The sequence below is a fragment of the Corythoichthys intestinalis genome, chromosome 8, assembly GCF_030265065.1.
Source record: "Corythoichthys intestinalis isolate RoL2023-P3 chromosome 8, ASM3026506v1, whole genome shotgun sequence".
Taxonomy (NCBI): domain Eukaryota; kingdom Metazoa; phylum Chordata; class Actinopteri; order Syngnathiformes; family Syngnathidae; genus Corythoichthys; species Corythoichthys intestinalis.
The window spans coordinates 2,808,475-2,830,423 of NC_080402.1; the positions used below are offsets into that span (position 1 = coordinate 2,808,475).

Genomic DNA, 21,949 nt, shown 5'->3' on the forward strand with positions numbered 1-21,949 from the left:
CTTGCATAGCAATAGTCCGCTCGGTTAAATGCTACTTAATGCTAATATGCTAATTTACCAGTTATTTGTCGTGCGCACCAGATTGTTTCCGGTGATCTTTATAGGGTTTTACTTTATTTAAATTTTATTTAGGAATGACCAAAAATATTCACATGCACTATAAACAGGTTAATTTTTTCGCATCATTCTGTGTTTGAAAAGCTAATGTACTGTAGATGCATAGATGGTAGTATCAAAGTAGCTTTCCAGCAGGATGGGTAAAATGGCAAGGTGTCGGACTGAAGCTTTTCCATTTGAGCAGTCCCCCCCCCACCTCCCCTCGCGTCCCTCTTCATTCTCGAGCCTTTTTGCCGTCTGACAGTGACAAACGACGGCGGCGCAGAAATGAGCGCCACAAACAGGTTGAAATAGACACGCGGCGCTCGGCAATCGGGAGCGCTCCTTTGTTTTCTCTCGGCGGCGTGACGCCTTCAAATTGATCGGCCGACCCGAATCCGCAGATGCCGTTTCGCTCGGAATGAAACGTCAGAAGTGTGCCGTCCGCCTTCTTGATTTTGTTTTTTGACCTTCATTTCATTTCACGCGCAAAATGCTATCTCTGTTTTCAAGTCTCATTTGGAGATCTACCATATTTGTAAGGGTTAGAAGTTAGGGTTACCCAGTATTTGGGACTTTATTGATGTTTCAAACCATCCTGCTAGTACTAAATAATCATTTTTGAGTGGAAAGGTTACTGCCGTGTTAGCATCTCGTTTTAGCCGCAGAATTCCAGGTCAAACGTCGCCGAATGCGAGCGAAGCCGTTTCTGATTTCTGTCAACATGGCTGACTTGACCTCCACCACACTGATTCCAGCATTTAGACATGCTGCTTAATATTTTGGGAACTTATCGATGTTTCAACCTCCAAACAATCATTTTTTTAACAAACCAAGTTCTAAGTCGTTTATCCCAGTAGGTGTTAGCATCTCGTTTTAGCCACCAGAGTCCAGGTTTCCGATGGCTGTCAACATAGTTGACTCGACCTCCGCCACACTAATTCTAGCATTTAGACGTGCTGCTCCTCTACTTAGCGATTGCACCAACTCCAAGTACTTTTTCAGTCATTTGTTTTAGAAAGTCACTACTATGTTAGCATCTCCTCTTCGCCACCGAAATGTTGGTCAAATGTAGGTCAAATGTCACCGAACACAAGCGTAACCGTTTCTGATGGCTGTCAACATGGCTGATTCCACCTTCGCCACACTACTTCCAGCATTATGACGTGCTGCTCCTCTACTTAGCGACAGCACTAACAAATAGCTCTTCTAGCTAGCTAACTCAAAGACCAAACTCGCTTTAACCTCCCAAAGATATCGCAAAAATGACCCAATATTTTGAGAATTTATCGATGTTTCAACCTCAAAAAAGTAATTTCAAAAGTTTCAAGTCCTTTTTGAACTGTTTATCAAAGAAGGTGTTAGCTTTTCGTTTTAGCCACCAAAGTCCAGGTCAGAGGTCGCTGAACTCGAGAGTAACCGTTCCTGATGGGCGTCAACATTGCTGTCTCGACCTGTGCCACACTAATTCCAGCATTATTCCATTATTCCAGCATGCACCAACAAGTAGCTCTTCTAGCTAGCTAACTCAAAGACCAAACTCACTTTAACCATCTACAAATATCACACAAATGACCCAGTATGTTTAATGTTTATGAATTTATCGATGTTTCAACCTGAAAATAATAAGTTTTTGAAATAAGTTCCAATTACTTTTTGAGTTGTTTATCACAGAGAGTGTTAGCATCTCATTTTAGCCACCGAAGTCCAGGTCAAACGCCGCCAAACGCAAGTTTAACCATTTCTGATGGCTGTCAACATGGCTGACTTGACTTGCGCTACACTAATTCTAGCATTAAGACGTGCCCATCCTCTACTTAACGATTGCAACAACAAATAGCTCTTCTAGCTAGCTAACTCAAAGACTAAACTCACTTTGACATCTAAAAATACCGCCAAAATGAGCCAATATTTGGGAATTTATCAGTTTCAAACTCGAAATAATCATTTTTGAAAAAAATTTCCAAGTATTTTTTTGAGTCGTTTGTTGGAAATGAATGAATGAATGAATGAATGTTTTAGAAGCTCACAACTATGTTAGCATCTTGTTTTAGCCATCGGGGTTCAGGTCAAACATCGCCAAACGCAAGTGTAACCAATTCTGATGGCTGTCAACATGGCTGACTCGACCTTCGCCACACTAATTCTAGTATTAAGACGTTCCCATCCTCTTCTTAACGATTGCAACAACAAATAGCTCTTCAAGCTAGCTAACTCAAAGACTAAACTCACTTTAACATCTGTAAATATCGCAAAAATGAGCCAATATTTGGGAATTTATCGGTTTCAAACTCGAAATAATCATTTTAGAAAAAAAGTTCCAAGTATTTTTTGAGTCGTTTGTTTTAGAAGCTCACTGCTATGTTTGCATCTTGTTTTAGCCATAGGAGTTTAGGTCAAACGTCGCCAAACGTAAGTGTAACCATTTCTGATGGCTGTCAACATGGCTGACTCTACCTCCGCCACACTAATTCTAGTATTAAGACGTGCCAATCCTCTACTTAATGATTGCAACAACAAATAGCTCTTCTAGCTAGCTAACTCAAAGACTAAACTCACTTTAACATCTGGCGGCACGGTGGCTGAGTGGTTAGCACGTCTGCCTCACAGTTCTGAGGTCAAGGGTTCGATCCCGGGCTTCGGCCTTCCTGTGTGGAGTTTGCATGGTCTCCCCGTGCCTGCGTGGGTTTCCTCCGGGAACTCCGGTTTCCTCCCACATCCCAAAATCATGCATGGTAGGCTGATTGAACACTCTAAATTGTCCGTAGGTATGAGTGTGTGCATGAATGGTTGTATGTCTCCTTGTGCCCTGCGATTGGCTGGCAACCAGTTCAGGGTGTCCCCTGCCTACTGCCCGTAGTTAGCTGGGATAGGCTCAAGCACCTCCGCGACCCTTGTGAGGAAAAGCGGCATGGAAAATGAATGAATGAATGTTTTAGAAGCTCACAACTATGTTAGCATCTTGTTTTAGCCATCAGGGTTCAGGTGAAATGTCAACAAATCCGTGCGTAACCGATTCTGATGGCTGTCAACATGGCTGACTCGACCTCCGCCACACTAATTCTAGTATTAAGACGTGCCCATCCTCTACTCAACGATTGCAGCAACAAATAGCTCTTCTAGCAAGCTAACTCACTGGCTAAACTCACTTTAACATCTATACATATCGCAAAAATGAGCCAATATTTGGGAATTTATTGTTTTCAAACTCGAAATAATCATTTTTGAAAAAGGTTCCAAGTATTTTTTTGAGTCGTTTGTTTTAGAAGCTCACAACTATGTTCGCATTTTGTTTTAGCCATCAGGGTTCAGGTGAAACGTCAACAAATCCATGCGTAACCGAATCTGATGGCTGTCAACATGGCTGACTCGACCTCCGCCAGACTAATTCTAGCATTAAGACATGCTGCCCCTCTACTTAACGATTCCACCAACAAATAGCTCTTCTAGCTAGCTAACTCAAAGACCGTACTCACTGTCAAACAACACCAAATGTGAGCGTAACCATTTCTGATGACTGTCAACATGGCTGACTCAACCTCCGTCACACTAATTATAGCATTAAGATGTGCTGCTCCTCTACTTAGCGAATGGAACAACAAATAGCTCTTCTAGCTTGCTAACTCAAAGACTAAACTCACTTTAACCTCTAAAAATATTGCAAAAATGAGCCCATATTTGGGAATTTAATGATGTTTATAACGCGAAATAATCTTTTTTTGAAGTATTTGTTGAGTCGTTTGTTTTAGAAACGCACAGCTATGTTAGCATCTCGTTATAGCCACCGAAGTCCAGGTCAAACACCACCAGACGCGAGCGTAACCGTTTCTGATGGCTGACAACATGGCTGACTCGCTCTCCCCCACACTAATTCTAGCATTAAGATGTGCTGCTCCTCTATTTAGTGATTGCAGCAACAAATAGCTCTTCTAGCTAGCTGACTTAAAGACTAAACTCACATTAACCTTTCAAAATATCACAAAAATGTTTGGGAATTTATCGGTTTCAAACTCAAAATAAAAGGTTCCCAGTATTTTTTGAGTCGTTTGTCACAGAAGGTTACCACCGTGCTAGCATCTCGTTTTAGCCACCAAAGTCCAGGTCAAACGTCGTCAGACGTGAATGTAACCGTTTCTGATGACTGTCAACATGGCTGTCTACACCTCCGCCACACTATTTCCAGCATTTAGACATTTTGTTCCTCTACTTAGCACACGTACCAACAAATAGCTCTTCTAGCTAGCTACCTCAAACTCCAAACTCACTTTAACCTCTGAAAATATGGCAAAAATGACCCAATATTTGGCAATTTATCGATGTTTCAAATTGTCCTGCTAGGACTAAAATAATATTTGAAAAAAGTTCTAAGTTCTTCTTGAGTCGTTTGTCACAGAAAGTGCTAGCATCTCATATCAGCCACCGGAGTCCAGGTGAAACGTCGACAGAAGCAAGCGTAACCGTTTCTGATGGCTGTCATCATTGCTGACTCGACCTCCGCCACACTAATTCTAGCATTTAGACGTGCTGCTCCTCCACTTAGCGATTGCACCAATAAATAGCTCTTCTAGCTTGCTAACTCAAAGAATAAACTCACTTTAACCGTTAAAAATATCATAAAAATGACCCAATATTTGACAATTTATCGATGTTTCAAACTGTCTTGCTAGGGCTAAATTAATATTATTTGAAAATATTTTTGAGTCGTTTATTTTAGGAGGTCACCGCTATGTTAGCATCTTGTTTTAGCCACCGAAGTTCAGGTCAAACGTCGACGAACGCGCGTAACGGTTTCTGATGGCTGTCAACATGGCTGACTCGACCTCCGCCACACGAATTCTAGCATTAAGACGTGCCCATCCTCTACTTAACGATTGCAACAAAAAATAGCTCTTCTAGCTAGCTAACTCAAAGACTGTACTCACTGTCAAACGACGCCAAATGCGAGCGTAGCCATTTCTGATGACTGTCAACATGGCTGACTCAACCTCCGCCACACTGATTATAGCATTAAGACGTGCTGCTCGATTGGCGAGCGATTGGAACAACAAATAGCTCTTCTAGCTTTCTAATTCAAAGACTAAACTCACTTTAAACTCTAAAAATATTACAAAAATGAGCCAATATTTGGGAATTTAATGATGTTTATAACTTGAAATAATCTTTTTTTGAAGTATTTGCTGAGTCGTTTGTTTTAGAAGCTCACAGCTATGTTAGCATCTCGTTTTAGCCACCGAAGTCCAGGTCAAACACCGCCAGACGTGAGCGTAAACGTTTCTGATGGTTGACAACATGGCTGACTCGCTCTCCCCCACACTAATTCTAGCATTAAGACGTGGTGCTCCTCTACTTAGTGATTGCAGCAATAAATAGTTCTTCTAGCTAGCTGACTTAAAGACTAAACTCACTTTAACCTCTCAAAATATCACAAAAATGACCTAATATTTGGGAATTTATCGATGTTTCAAACTCATTATAAAAAGGTTCCCAGTATTTTTTGAGTCATTTGTCACAGAAGGTTACCCCCGTGCTAGCATCTCGTTTTAGCCACCGAAGTCTAGGTGAAACATCGCCAGACACGAATGTAACCGTTTCTGATGGCTGTCAACATGGCTGACTACACCTGCGTCACACTATTTTCAGCATTCAGACATTCTGCTCCTCTACTTAGCGCACGTACCAACAAATAGCTCTTCTAGCTAGCTACCTCAAACTCCAAACTCACTTAAACCTCTGAAAATATGGCAAAAATGACCCAATATTTGGCAACTTATCAATGTTTAAATTGTCCTGCTGGGATTAAAATAATATTACTTGAAAAAAGTTCTAAGTTCTTCTTGAGTCGTTTGTCACAGAAAGTGCTAGCATCTCATATTAGCCACCAGAGTCCAGGTGAAACGTCGCCAGAAGCAAGCGTAACCGTTTCTGATGGCTGTCAACATGGCTGACTCGACCTCCGCCACACTAATTCTAGCATTTAGACGTGCTGCTCCTCTACTTAGTGACAACACTAACAAATAGCACTTCTAGCTAGCTAACTCAAAGACCAAACTCACTTTAACCTCTAAAAATATCACAAAAATGACCCAATATTTGACAATTTATCCATGTTTCAAACTTTCTTGCTAGGACTAAATTCATATTATTTGAAAATATTTTTGAGTCGTTTATTTTAGAAGGTCACCGCTATGTTAGCATCTTATTTTAGCCACCGAGGTTCAGCTCAAACGTCGACGATCCTGCGCGTAACGTTTTCTGATGGCTGTCAACATGGCTGACTCGACCTCCGCCACACTAATTCCAGCATTTAGACGTGCTGCTCCTCTACTTAGCGCTGCTTTTGTTAACAAGACCTTTTTGGGAGGCTTCAATTCGCTGTCAAGAAGCGCTTCTTCTGAATCCGGTGTTGTTATTCATCGCACATATTCAAATGCGCGCCGGCGAGCCGAGCCGTTGAGTTTAAAGGAGCTCATTAGAAGGCCGGCCGAGGCGAGCAGCTGAGGACAGCCAGCGCTCGGGCTTTCTCTCCCAGGAATACGAGAGACTCACTTCAAAGTCTCTGGAGTTCAATTAAATGTGGATTAGCGGCTGGCCGACAAGCTGCCCGAGACGCTGCAAGAAGCAGCAGTTGCTATTCTGTGCTGTTAGCGCTCTCCTCCAAGATTCAATTGCTTCGAAAAGATCAGAAAAATGTCACGTTGGTGGTTCAGCGTCTACTCCAGATACGAGTGACTCGACTTTGGAGTTTTTGGGAGAAACGACCAAAACACATTTGATTTGCAAACGCAGGATTTGAGTGCTCAAGCTGTTTAATTAACCCTTTGATGCCTGAATTTATATGCAACAAATACACATGTACCATTGGAGGAATACATAAGTACATGCAAATAGTATTAATTAAAAAAAAACTAATTGCAGACAATTAAAGTGAAAAATACAGCTAAAATGAGGATCTTTAAACAATCCTTCAAAGACTAATAATTATAAATATAATGTAGGGCTATCAAAATTATCGCGTTAACGGACGGTAATTAATTTTTAAAATTAATCACGTTAAAATATTTGACGCAATTAACGCACATGCCCCGCTCAAACAGATTAAAATGACAGTACAGTGTAATGTCCGCTTGTTAATTGTTTTTTGGTGTTTGGCACCCTCTGCTGGCGCTTGGGTTCAATTGCTTTTATAGGTTAGTACCATGTGTGGGCATGGTGTAATTATTGAAATCAACAATGGCAAGCTACTCGTTTATTTTTTGATTGTAAATTTTACAAATTTTAATAAAACGAAAACATTAAGGCTACGTTCATACTACAGGTCTTAATGCACGAATCCGATTTTTTCGTCTTTTTCCGACTCGAGTGAGGCATTAACTTGACGGTCTGAACGTGACAAGTCGCATAGAACTGGACCATTTCAAATCCGATCTGGGTCACTTTCGTATGTGGTCTAAATCCGATCTGGGCCACATTTTTCCAGACTGTCGCGGCGGTCTGTACTGTCCAGTCCCGCAAATCGGATTTCATGCAGCAATTACGTCATCAAATAGCGAGAGAGTCGTTACCGTAGCGATGCACCTGTGCGTTATTAGCGCCTAGCTTGCAGTGAACACGGCTTTTGAAGAAGAGCTGAGCTTGACAACAGTCATAAAAAATAAAAATGGGTTGAGAATAAGCCTGAGAATGCTCAGTTTTCTCTCTGTTCCAAGTGAGCAATATTTCAACATTGCCTCCACGGCCGAGAGTCGGGACAAACTGCCCGTATGTGTGTGTGACGTGCACGGACAGTGCGTGCATGCTATCGATCCATATAAACTTTGAATATTTGCCTAAACGGGGATTATTTATGTCTGTTATTTGTGTCCACCTTTTGAAAAGCAAAATATGATATCCCTGGAATGACGGATGACGTCTGTCATTTGTTTTGATGGTTCTGCGCATGCGGGTGTTCTTGCTTAGCGGGTGTCGGACTGCGAATTAGTGCGCATGCGTAATACTTGAACGGTCTCAATGGATAAAGGCAGTCTGAACGGGCACGCCAAAAAAACGGATATGACAAAAAATCGGATTCGTGCATTAATACCTGTAGTATGAACGTAGCCTAAGAGGGGTTTTAATATAAAATTTCTATAACTTGTACTAACATTTATCTTTTAAGAACTACAAGTCTTTCTATCCATGGATCGCTTTAACAGAATGTTAATAATGTTAATGCCATCTTGATTTTTTGTTATAATAAACAAATATACAGTCCTTATGTACCGTATGTTGAATGTATATATCCATCTTGTGTCTTATCTTTTCATTCCAACAATAATGTACAGAAAAATATGGCATATTTTATAGATGGTTTGAATTGTGATTAAGCTGTAATTAACTCAATTAAACATTTTAATCGAGTTAATTACAGCTTAAGTCTTTCTATCCATGGATCGCTTTAACAGAATGTTAATAATGTTAATGCCATCTTGATTTTTTGTTATAATAAACAAATACAGTCCTTATGTACCGTATGTTGAATGTATATATCCATCTTGTGTCTTATCTTTTCATTCCAACAATAATGTACAGAAAAATATGGCATATTTTATAGATGGTTTGAATTGCGATTAAGCTGTAATTAACTCGATTAAAAATTTTAATCGTTTGACAGCCCTAATAATCAAACATAGCATCATAACCTGGTAGATATACATCATGTCTGCGCCAAACTTCCCATACTTGATGAGTCATACCCTGAAGGGGTCATTTGCTTCAACCCTACAGCGCCAACTAGTGGCAAAACTAATGGCATATTTTATAGATGGTTTGGCTCAAACAGATTAAAATGACAGCACGGTGCAATGCCAACTTGTTACTTTTGTTTTTTGGAGTTTTGTCGCCCTCTGCTGGCGCTTGGGTACGACTGATTTTATGGGCTTAAGCACCCATGAGCATTGTGTAATTATTATTAAAAATACTAGTTTATTTTTTGATTGCAAATTTTATAAATTTTATTTTAAAAAAAAAAAAAAATCTATAACTTGTACTAACATTTATCTTTTAAGAACTACAAGTCTTTCTGTCCAAGGATCGCTTTAAGAGAAAGTTAATAATGTTAATGCCATCTTGTTGATTTATTGTTATAATAAACAAATACAGCACTTATGTACCGTATGTTGAATGTATATATCCGTCTTGTGTCTTATCTTTCCATTCCAACAATAATTTACAGAAAAATATGGCATATTTTATAGATGGTTTGAATTGCGATTAAGCTGTAATTAACTCGATTAAAAATTTTAATCATTTGACAGCTCTAATAATCAAACATAGCATCATAACCTGGTAGAGATATATCCGCGCCAAACTTCCTATACTTGATGAGTCATACCCTGAAGGGGTCATTTGCTTCAACCCTACAGCGCCAACTAGTGGCAACAGAAAGTCACTCATTTTACTTATACAGTGCCCTCCATAATTATTGGATTTATAATAATTATGTGTTTTTTAGCTTCTAATATTTTTTTTCTAAATAATATGGGACCTTAATGGGAAAAAAAGAGAAAAATCCAACCTTCAATACAAGTTTTTCAGCATGCGCATCTTTCGTGGCATGCTTGTTGCCAAAAAGCTCAATCTTGATCTCATCTGACCAAAGCACACGGTCCCAGTTGAAGCCCCAATACCGCCTGGCGAACTTCAGACGTTTGCGTTTATGATTGTGAGTGAGGAAAGGTTTTCTCCGTGCATGCCTCCCAAACAGCTTGTTGGCGTGTAGACAGCATCTCATACCCACTGTGAAGTATGGGGGTGGGTCAGTGATGCTGTTTCGCTTCCAAAGGCCCTGGGAATCTTGTTAGGGTGCATGGCATCATGAATGCTTTGAAACACCAGGACATTTTAAATCAAAATCTGTTGCCCTCTGCCCGAAAGCTGAAGATGGGTCGTCGCTGGGTCTTTCAGCAAGACAATGACCCTAAACATATGGCCAAATCTACACAGAAATGGTTCACCAGACACAAAATCAAGCTCCTCCCATGGCCATCTCAGTCCCCAGACCTCAACCCCATTGAAAACCTGTGGGGTGAGCTGAAGAGGAGAGGACCTAGGTCTCTGGATGATTTAGAGAGATTCTGGAAAGAGGAATGGCTGAAGATCCCTCTTTCTGTCCTTTCCGATCTTGTGAAACATTATAGGAGAAGATTAGGTGCTGTTTTGTTGGCAAAAGGGGGTTGTACAAAGTATTAACACCAGGGGTGCTAATAATTGTGACAAATGTCAAAAAATTATTTCTTTATGTGGGATTTTTTCCCCCCACTGAATAAATCCACTTGTATTGAAGATTGGATTTTTCTCTATTTTTTTCCATTAAGGTCCCATATTATTTAGAAAAAAAAAAATACAAGAAGCTAAAAAACACATAATTATTATAAATCCAATAATTGTGGAGGGCACTGTAAATAGATTAAAGTGACCATTATTTGTTCACACAAGAAGGCCGCCACCATAAGTCATCTTTCAGCGGCTAAATAGCTGCCATTTCAACGCTTAAGGGATCTCTTTCACATGGAGACTGATCAATAAAAGACATTCATCGTGCCGCTCTGGCCGCAAGGTGAAAAATGAACTGGCAGGAAGCGCTGCAAAGCATCGGCTAGCTGAACAAGATTTCCTATTTAGTCCCATCATCATTCAAATTTCTCTTCTTTCTTTTAGATTTTAGCATACACGGAAGGTCTTCACGGGAAATGGCTGTTTACGGAAATCCGCGCCATCTTCTCCAGAAGGTACCTCCTGCAAAACACCGCCCTGGAGATCTTCATGGCTAACAGAAGTAAGAAGCGGTACCATACGTCGACTTGTCAGTCGAGCCGGAAAATATCAACGTGTTTGAAATCCTTCCCTAGCGGCCATTATGTTCAACTTCCCCGATGCCGCTACCGTCAAGAAGGTGGTCCACAGTCTTCCACGCGTTGGTCTCGGCACCAACTTTGGCCTTCCGCAAACCAGGTTAGATTAAATCACTCATAATGCCAGCTTAATTGTTTAAGGTTGTATTTTATTCATTTTCTGGACTATAAGCCACTACTTTTTCCCCTCATTTTGAGTCCTGCGACTTATAGTCCCCTGCAGTTTATTTGTTGATTTATCTGGGTTAATCGGTAACACTTTATCTGAAGCCGGTGTCATCCGACTGCCATAAGACCGTCATAATCATGACGTGACACAATCGTGGACATTAATCAATGCTTATGACAGATGTTATTAGGTATCATCCGGCAAATTAAGTCACTAACTCCATTTATGTCCAGCTCGGATCTTTTACAAGTTCATTCAAAAGTAAGATCATTTGCCGGATGACACAAAATCACATCTGTCATAAGCATTCTTTAATGCTCATGGCAGTGTCATGTCATAATTATGATGGTCATATGACAGTCTTATAGCGCCACTGTCAAATAAAGTGTTACCAGATACCATAGATAGCCATTAATGAAACAACTGAAACAGCAACTGAAGAAATAATTAGCACAGAGCATGAATTTTCATTGTTATTTACGTCTTCAGCACTGCAATGCATGCTAGGAGGCATGTTGGATGAAAACATTGTTGACAGCAGAGGTTGAATGTCTCCCCCAAAGGAGCAGTGATGCCCAAAAGCAGCTTCTTGAAGCAGTGAAGCTTTGCAGTCAATTGGTTCAAAGCTTCATGGTGGTTCATTTGGTCTTATGACAGTCTAATGATGCCTCTGTCAAATAAAATGTTACCGGTTAACATCTTTTGGTGTAAATATCCCATAATACAGTAAGGACAGTTGCAGCTTATAGTCCATTACGGCTTATCTATGAGCAAATGCCTTTTTCATGTCAAATTTGGTCAGCAGGGCCGAGAGCCAAAAGGGGCTTTGGGTATGTGGCAAAATGGTTTTTGCCATGTGGGATTTTTTTTTGCCATGTGGCAGAATGGATTTTGCCATGTGGCAAAATGGATTTTGGTTTGTGGGTTTGGTTTGTGGCCACACATTTTTCTGCCATTTAATATGAATAAAAAAATTTGGACGTGCATAGATGTCAATGGCATCGCCTTATTTGGGTGCCAGTTGAATGTCAATGCACTGTAATGGTAAGGGCATAATCAAAAATCACAGCCACACGTTTTTCTGCCATTTAAAATGAATGAAACATTTGGACCTGCATGGACGTGCATGGCCTGCAAAAATACCATATTCTAAAAAAAATGCCACATACCAAAAAACAAAAAAGCCACATAGCAAAATCCTTTTGCCACATACCAAAAAAATGCCACATACCAAAATCCATTTTGCCACATGACAAAAAAAATGCCACATGTCAAAAAAAATGCCGCATGTCAAAATCGATTTTGCCACATGGCATAAAAAATGCCGCATGTCAAAATGGATTTTGCCACATGGCATAAAAAATACCACATGGCAAAATCCATTTTGCCACATGGCAAAAAATGCCACATGGCAAAATCCATTTTGCTTCATTGCAAAATCCATTTTGCCTCAGGGCAAGAAAATGTCAGATGGCAAGTCCATTTAACCACAAGGCATGAAAAAATGCCACATGGCAAAATCCTTTTTGCTACATGGCAAAAAATGCCATATGGCAAAAAAAAATGGCACACGGCAAAATTTTGCTACATGGCAAAATCCATTTTGCCACAGGGCAAGAAAATGTCACATTGCAAGTCCATTTGCCAGATGGCATAAAAAATGCCACATGGCAAAAAAAATGCCACATGGCAAAATCCATTTTGCTACATGGCAAAAAAATGCCACATGGCAAAAAAATGCCACATGGCAAAATCCATTTTGCCACATGGCAAAAGAATGCCACATGGCAAAATACATTTTGCCATGTGCCAGAAAAAAAATGCCACATGGCAAACTTAATTTTGCCACTTACCAAATACCACTTTTGGTTCTCGCCGTCTCTCAATTTGGTGGGTGGCGGTTTACAGTCAGGAGCGCCTTATAGTCCGAAAATTTATAGTACAATAAAGAATAAGATACTGTGAGGTACTATAAGGTACTGTTTATGCGACCAAAAAAAAAAAAAAAAAACTAAAAAAAATGGCGGACGAGACTCCGATGTCGTAAAGTCAAAATCACACAAGTCGAGTATGTCGTAACCTGCGGACTACCTGTACTTAACAATAACATCAATCACTTTCCAAATACAATTTTAGTCGTATTTGCTCTCCTCGCCAAAACAACCCAAAAATGCCTCGGGCTCGATTTGACTCTCACGACACGACATGAAAAATACAACCGAGCAACACTAGTTAAGAAGACAAATACACAGTAAATTGGGGCTGAAGGCGCACATTGTGGTAGACACACACACATGCACAGCGTGGCGGGACAAAAACAAATGAGTCCCGATCCAATTAAAACAAAGGGGAATGATGGAATAAATCACTGTCAGGGCGGTGATTACTGTCATTAGGCTTTTTCAAAATGAAAATATGAACTCTATAACTTTTTTTACTGGATTATAATCAAGCAATCACCTCTATTGAAGGTTATTTTTACAGTAGTTTAATTTTGAATTCTGTTCAGTAAAGGTTGAATCCAGGAAGTCATGTTGTGCTCGTGATTGTGCATTGTTGGCTGCTGTCTAAAAGGTCAATGAGGCAAAGTGACCCCGCTCTGTCTGCAAACTAACCTGATTAATGGACCCTAACACGCACACACATGGACACTACTAGCATCACCGCACTCCATCATCGCGCCATGTACTTTTATTTATTGAATAATTGGACAGTGGGAATGTCAGGGAGGGAATTGGACAAATACGATTAAATTAAAAGTTTAAAAAAAACATTTTGAGTGTGTCTATTTAGGGGAAGCTGGGGCAATGTAAGACATATTTTTTTTTTACGTTTACAATTTAAGTTTACATATTCACAAAAGAATGTCGGACAATATGAAAAAAGTGTTTTTATAGACATATTTTTTCTAGGGCTGTCAAAATTATCGCGTTAACGGGCGGTAATTAATTTTTTAAATTAATCACGTTAAAATATTTGACGCAATTAACACACTTGCCCCGCTCAAACAGACTAAAATGACAGCACAATGCAATGCCAACTTGTTACTTGTGTTTTTTGGAATTTTGTCGCCCTCTGCTGGCGATGGGTGCGACTGATTTTATGGGCTTAAGCACCCAAGAGCATTGTGTAATTATTGACATCAACAATGGCGGGCTACTAGTTTGTTTTTTGATTGAAAATTTTACAAATTTTATTAAAACAAAAACATTAAGAGGGGTTTTAATATAAATTTTCTATAACTTGTACTAACATTTATCTTTTAAGAACTACAAGTCTTTCTATCCATGGATCGCTTTAACAGAATGTTGATAATGTTAATGGCATCTTGTTGATTTATTGTTATGATAAACAAATACAGTATTTATGTTCCGTATGTTGAATGTAGTGCTGCAATGATTAATCGATTAACTCGAGTATTCGATTAGACAAAAAATATTCGAATTAAATTTTATTGCTTCAAATATTCGTTTAATTAAAGTGGCGTTGTAATGGTTTATTTTGAAAGTGTTTGCATCGTTTTATTGATTAGGGTGGATACACTGCCCTCTGCTCTGCCTCATTTCATATGGCTGAATCCAACTGCTCCCTGTTAAGACCAACGTAACCTATGTTTTTGTTTGAGCTGATGTTTTTAATGCGTTCATAATTTAGTTTATATATTTAGTTTATTTTTTGTCAAACGTGAAGGAAGGTAAAAGCTTTAAAAAGCACAATTGTTGTGCTGCAACGATTAATCAATTAACTTGAGTAATTCAATTAGAAAAAAGATTCAAATAAAATTTCGCGCCTTGGAGTATTCGTTTAATTAAAGTGGCATTGTAATCATTCCTCTGCTCCCTGTTAAGACCAACATAAGCCAAGTTTTTGTTTGAGCTGATGTTTTTAATGCATTCGTAATTTAGTTTATAGGCATATTTAGCCATTAAAAAAAAAAAAAAAAAACATTAGCATTTAATAGCATTTAAGCTAGCGGACTTTTGCTATGTTTCTTAGCCAACTGTTCTTTTGTTTTTATACCGTTTGAGGCTCAGGTATTTTAATTTTTCATGTTCTTTATCCGATTACTCGATTATTTGAACTAACGAGTTTATCTATTAATCGACTACTAAAATAATCGATAGCTGCAGCCCTAATTGAATGTATATATCCATCTTGTGTCTTATCTTTCCATTCCAACAATAATTTACAGAAAAATATGGCATATTTTATAGATGGTTTGAAATGCGATTAATTACGATTAATTAATTTTTAAGCTGTAATTAACTCGATTAAAAATTTTAGTTGTTTGACAGCCCTAATTTTTTTCCCTTAAGGCGAATCTCGCTGGCCACACCAAAGCAGCTTTTCAAGGCGTCCAACATGACTCAACGTTGGCAACGTCGTGAAATCTCTAATTTTGAGTACCTCATTTTCCTCAACACCATTTCAGGTAAGTATCCCGTTTCTATACATTCCGTTTCTTCTTTGGTCTTCATCCTCCGGTCTTCCTCCAGGCCGGACTTACAACGACCTGAACCAGTACCCCGTCTTTCCTTGGATCATCACCAACTACGAAGTCGACCAATTAGATCTGACGCTGCCTAGCAACTTTCGAGACTTGTCTAAGGTAAGATGACGCAAAGGGAATTCAGAAAGAGAAAGGTGAAAACACATGTTTTTTTCTTCAATAAAAAATGAAAACACTGCAAACAAAGAAATAAACGAGGAATAAAAACAAAATTTTCAGTTTTGTATTCCGGTATTGTATAGTTTTTTTTTTTTTTTTTTTTTTTTTGTCTTAATGTAATGGGTATATCAAACTTGCAAATATTGTATATTTCTATTTTAAAAATTACACAAAATTTGATTGTTATTTTCTATTTTATTTTCGTCAACCCTCCTTCAAAGTTGGAACATTTTGTTTGTATGTTTCCCATAAGCGGATTTTAAGGGGGGGGCAGGCCCCTCCTGGTGGCCGAAAAGTGTCATTGCATGAAATTGACTTTCCTATATAAAAGTTGTAAAGCAATAAAACTACAACACAAATGGTGAAATGGCGAAAAGCGATTCATAATCCCAATAAAAACATGATCGATTTTATATGCTACCTGACTAGAATTAGCATTACAAAATGGTCACAACTTTGAACAGTGAAAATAAATTGGACGTAGATCGCCACCAATAGCTGCTGGACAGAAAAAGATTAAAGGTGCAAGATCGAAACAACCCGACATGACGAATAGTCATAATCTGAACCAAAACATGATCGATTATATATGCTACCTGACTAGAATTAGCATTACAAAGTAGGCCTGTCAACCGATTAAAATTTCTAATCGAGTTAATTACAGCTTGAAAATTAATTAATCGCAATTCAAACCGTCTGTAAAATATGCCAAATTTTTCTGTAAATTATTGTTGGAATGGAAAGATAAGACACAAGACGGATATATACTTTCAACAGACGGTACATAAGTACTGTATTTGTTTATTATAACAATAAATCAACAAGATGGCATTAACATTATTAACATTCTGTTAAAGCGATCCATGGATAGAAAGACTTGCATTTCTTAAAAGATAAATGTTAGTACAAGTTATAGAACTTTTATATTAAAACCCCTGTTCATGTTTTCATTTTATTAAAATTTGTAAAATATTCAATCAAAAAATAAACTAGTAGCTCGCCATTGTTGATGTCAATAATTACACCATGCTCACTCATGGTACTAACCCATAAAATCAGTTGGGCCCAAACGCCAGCAGAGGGCGCCAAACACCAAAAAACAAGTAACAAGCGGACATTACAATGTACTGTCATTTTAGTCTGTTTGAGCGGGGCATGTGCGTTAATTGCGTCAAATATTTTAACGTGATTAATTTAAAAAATTAATTACCGCCTGTTAACGCGATAATTTTGACAGCCCTATTACAAAGTAATAACGACGAACGGTCAAAATGGATTGAACGTCGACTAGCGCCAATGGCTGCTGGAGAAAAAAAGATTAAATTTGTAAAACCGAAACAACCCGACATGGCGAATAGTTATAATCCGAACAAAAACATGATCAATTATACTGTACATACTACATGACTAGAATTAGCATTACAAAATAGCCACGACTTTGAGCAGTCAAAATGGATAGGACGTTAATCACCACCAATGGCAGCTAACGAGTTAACATCAGTTTTTTAACATTCATATTTGTACATTTAACATTCTCGACCCTCATATCGAAAGTTTGTTTAATGTTTTACCCATTTCACCGATACATACGCGAATAAAATCCAACACAAATTTTCTTAAAGTGACAGCATCTCATTAGCTGTGCGCTATTAGCTCGTCGATCCGACATTCCGGTTCCGCCGTCGGTGATAAATCGGCCCAATTTGTAGCCCGCGGAAGATTCTGCGAAAGCGCCTCGGCGCCGTGCGTACCGTAAGCACCCGTCGGAATCCCCCCTGTCGCCTCCCTGCTATAATTTACGGCGTTAACGACGTCGGCCGGCGCGCGACGCGACAGTGGCACTTTCACTATTTCTTCTTTTATATGCCTCCTTCAAGCCTTTTCTTTTTTTAATGAGTGGGCTGTTATTAGGGTTATAAATCAGAGCAATGGCTGTGATGTATAATTCACCATGTGTACTCAGCCCTTACCCCGGCGGACCCCCGCCAACCCCGAGGAAGTCACAGTGTATCACTGTCAACTCGCCGTGGCGGCACCAATACACTCGCTCGTTGGAAATCGCAGAGAATTGTTGCTAATATTTGTACAGATTTTTTGTTTTTTTGTCAACTGGGGTGGCAGTTGCCTTCCCATGCCACACTGGTTGATCCAACCCCTGACGACATTAGCCGAGCAGTATGTTTACTTTCCATCTTCATAAAAGGTTGAAATACTCTTTAGTTTCTGATGGCTGTTATTTAAATCCTCATTTGTAGAAAGAACGCTTAGATTTTTATTAGTCCTTTGTCGCTCCCTCCCTCCCTTTAATCCATCACATACACACACAGAGAGCGGATCAATGCTAATGGAATGATGGCCTTTTGAGGATGAGGGCTAGCGGGGGGCGGATCAATGGCATCTCTTTCATATCACAGGCCGCCTGTCACTAGGCGGTATTGATCCAAGCTTCGGCTACTGTTGTGTGTGGGCGTAATGGGTCGTGCTTGTCTGTTTGGGTCACCGTGTGGTGATATTTTAAGAATATTGCTAAACATAAAGGAGATTTTCAGTAGTGATGACTAGAGCTGGGAATCTTTGGCCACCTAACGGTTCGATTACGATTCAGAGGCTCTGATTCGATTATAGAACAATTATTGATGCACCCCCCTCCTTTTTATTGTTTTGTACATTAGTTCCAAAATTGTTCAAAAATCCTCTCAGGCTAAACCAAACTACTATTTCAGTATCAAGTTAACATATAACAGTAAACAAATATACAAAAGTAACAGTAAATAAAATACTTCCAACCGTTACAGTTGTTAAAATTGCTCCCGTTATCCCATAATTTCCCTTCTGTCTACTTTTGACATGTCAAAGTTTTAAAACTGTTTCATCATTTAAAGATAGATTCAAGACAAGATTTTGCCGATTTAGGAATATTTTAGATAAAAAGTTAATTAGGTTCGCTGCAAAAAAGGCCTTCGAGAGAAGTCTACTGCTTTAAGATGGCGGCTGTTTACTAACGCCGGCAAGTCTGTCATTTTGCATCTCTGTTCAATAATACATGTTCTAACACCGCCGTCGTCAGTCATTTTGCATCTAGTTCTACATATATACAGTATGCTATCTACTGTAGCCGTATGTTTGTAGCAGCTAGCAACTGGGCGTTGTTTGTAGCGGCTGTCGGTCGCATTCAGGTATGATTGTTTTTTTTATCTAGTGGCATGAGTTGAACACGATATTTACTCTTGGTCCGTTCCTCATTGCGTCCCAAAGACCGCGCCTACTGTGTTTTACTTCCGCTTTACCTGGTATAATTCAAAAATCGGAATTCGGATGTTTGTGAATCGTTCTCGAATCTTCCACGGCCAAATCGCGAATAATCTAGGAAACGGAAATTTTGCACGCCTCTAGTTATGACGCTTGGTTTTCAAAATGCAACAATATTAACTCAGTAATGCCATTGCCATGTTTCAGTACCATTGAAGGCACTAGATGTCAATCCATTTAAGTCAAAATGGATTGGAAGTCGATCGTTGTCAATTGCAGGCAATGAGCTATACTATACCAGGATGCCAAACAGAAGTCGTGTTCTCCGGCATGACGCACAGTTCAACAGGTCGTCTGTGGGTAGCTCGCCATCTTGACTCTTACTTGGAAATTTTCACTCCAACAATTGTTCAGTGGTTTCTGAACCAAGCTTTAATAGCTTATCGAATTAACAAAAATACATGAACAAATATACGAATTCGCACAGTAGTAAAAAGATAAGCCTGAGAATGCTTGGCCTAGTCGGGGAAAACTGACTGTATGTCTGTGCGTTATGCAGTGGAAAGGATGACCCTCCTATTTAAAACAGATTGGATGTCTACTAGTGATAAACTCACAGCAGAAGGATGAAAATAGCTTTTTTCTTGTTTATTAGTTGTTTTCTAGAATCGAATTATTTCCTGAGACGTGTATCGATAATTTTAGTATCACCGTATCGTGAGATCGTTAGCGCGAGCCATTTTATCGCAAATCGTATCGTGAGCTACCCAGAGGTCAAATCTAATGCGTCGAATAAAGAGGAAAATTGTAACGACTCTAGTGTAGCCCAAAGTAGCGAAGTTAGAGTAGTGTTTTTTTTTCTCCACAAATGTGCTCCAGTAAAAGTCATACATTAGTTTTACTTGCGTAGTACTTGTGAAGAAGCGCTACTCTTAGGCTATGTTTACACTAGGACGGATAATGGCCTTAAACATGTTATTAGTTGGACTATACAGCATGTTGGCCACACTAGTATGCCTATTATCCGGATTAGTTGTTAAAAGGATAATGTAGGCGGGTAATATTACACGCAGCTTAATATGGACTGCTGCCTCCGTACAACAATCGGATACTAAGGAAGTGACATCATGCCGTCAGATAGATAACCGTATTTTTCGGACTATAAGTCACACCTGAGTATAAGTCGCACCAGCCGTAAAATGCCCAACGAAGAGGAAAAAAACACATATAAGTCGCACCGAAGTATAAGTCTCATTTTTGGGGAAAATTTACTTGATAAAATCCAACACATAGAACAGATATGTCATCTTGAAAGGCAATTTAATATGAAAATACAATAGAGAACAACATGCTGAATAAGTGTACAGTATAATCATGTTACATGATGCATGAACAGCGAAACGCGAATATACTGTCCTCACCGGGACGCTACGGCTATACAGCGAGCTAAACTCCCAAATGACGATGCTGGACGTCTGTATAACTTGCTGACTTAATTTTGGCCGCCGTTATGACACCATCATTTGAAGAGTGAAACTAAAAATAGTAATCAATTTCGTCCTCGATACCAAACAGGTTCGCATCAACGTAAATAAATTATAATTAGCTGCTATTACAGCAATGACACAAACGGTTAGCATGCGTTCGCTAGCATTAGAACATCGTTCAAACAACCACACAACTGGCTCTAAGTGTCCGATCGCGGATGGAAAACACAACAACAACAACAGAAAAGATGATGCACACAGGGTTTGCCTCTGTAGAGATATTTTACAAGCATAAACAATGAACGTAGGGTCGCAGCCGTGTTTCTCTCTCTCTCACTCAGACGCTGCATAGCTGCCAGTCTTCTTGTGGCGTGTGAGCGCTCTTCTTCACGTATACAAGTGCGATTGTGCCTCCACGTGGGCGTGAAAGTGCCACAAACTAAAAGCATGCATTTCAATATAAAAAAGTCAATAGTACAATTGAACACACATTGCCAAATGCAGAACGCGAACGTGGCCATAGCTATTAAGAGTTGATCAGATTACTATAGCATAAAGAACATGCTAACAAGTTTACCAAACCATCAGTGTCACTCCAAAACACCAAAATAACATGTGAAATGATATCATAATGTGTTAATAATTTCACACATAAGTCGCCTCCTGAGTATAAGTCACACCCCCAGCCAAACTATGGGGGGAAAAAAAAACAACTGCAATTTATAGTCCGAAAAATACGGTAAATGGTAAGGTAACGTGATGATTTTATTTTCTACAGTATATGTTTCATCCATGACTGAAAATGCAAAAAGTAACATGTAAAACTCTCTACAGCCGATCGGCGCGCTGAACCCCAAGCGTGCCGCCTTCTTCTCTGAGCGCTTCGAGTCTTGGGATGACGAGCAGGTGCCAAAGTTCCACTACGGCACGCACTACTCCACCTCCAGCTTCACCCTCATGTGGCTTCTACGCATGGTAAGTGTGAATCCACCGAGCTGGAGATGAGTTTTTAAGAGACTGGAAGCACAAGGCAATATTGTCTCTGTTGAGTGGACGCCATCAATTTTGCACTAGTGCCCTCAAGGGATTGAGAGGTTACTATGTTTTTTTTTTTTTTTTGTGGTTTCCTCCCCCCCGTTTGCATGTTATTGCGCCACTAGCTCACCATTGTCAGCCGGTCCCAGCAGAGCAGCAGCATTGATCCACGAGCATCATTAGCAGGCTTATGCTAAGGCCGCTCGAGCCTCGTGTTCAGAGCCTCCGAAGCATATTAATGTCACGACCGCCTCTTATATATCGTATAAATTACACGCTAGCGTTACAGTGGCCGGCGATAGTCGTGTTCAGGTATATGAGGGGTGTTTGCGGGGGGGTCGGGCCAGAGAGAGCA

The 21,949-nt window shown here is 39.6% G+C and overlaps 1 protein-coding gene across 7 annotated transcripts in view; it reads left to right on the forward strand.

Moving 5' to 3' along the window:
- Window positions 1–21,949, forward strand: part of lrba (LPS-responsive vesicle trafficking, beach and anchor containing) — a 442,809-nt gene that overhangs the window by 295,138 nt on the left and 125,722 nt on the right. For all 7 annotated transcript variants that reach the window (XM_057842680.1, XM_057842682.1, XM_057842684.1 and 4 more), the window contains 5 exons: window positions 10,792–10,909; window positions 10,983–11,085; window positions 15,471–15,586; window positions 15,651–15,763; window positions 21,394–21,534. In XM_057842680.1, the coding sequence (XP_057698663.1) occupies window positions 10,792–10,909; window positions 10,983–11,085; window positions 15,471–15,586; window positions 15,651–15,763; window positions 21,394–21,534 (591 nt within the window). The remainder of the gene's footprint in view (window positions 1–10,791; window positions 10,910–10,982; window positions 11,086–15,470; window positions 15,587–15,650; window positions 15,764–21,393; window positions 21,535–21,949) is intronic.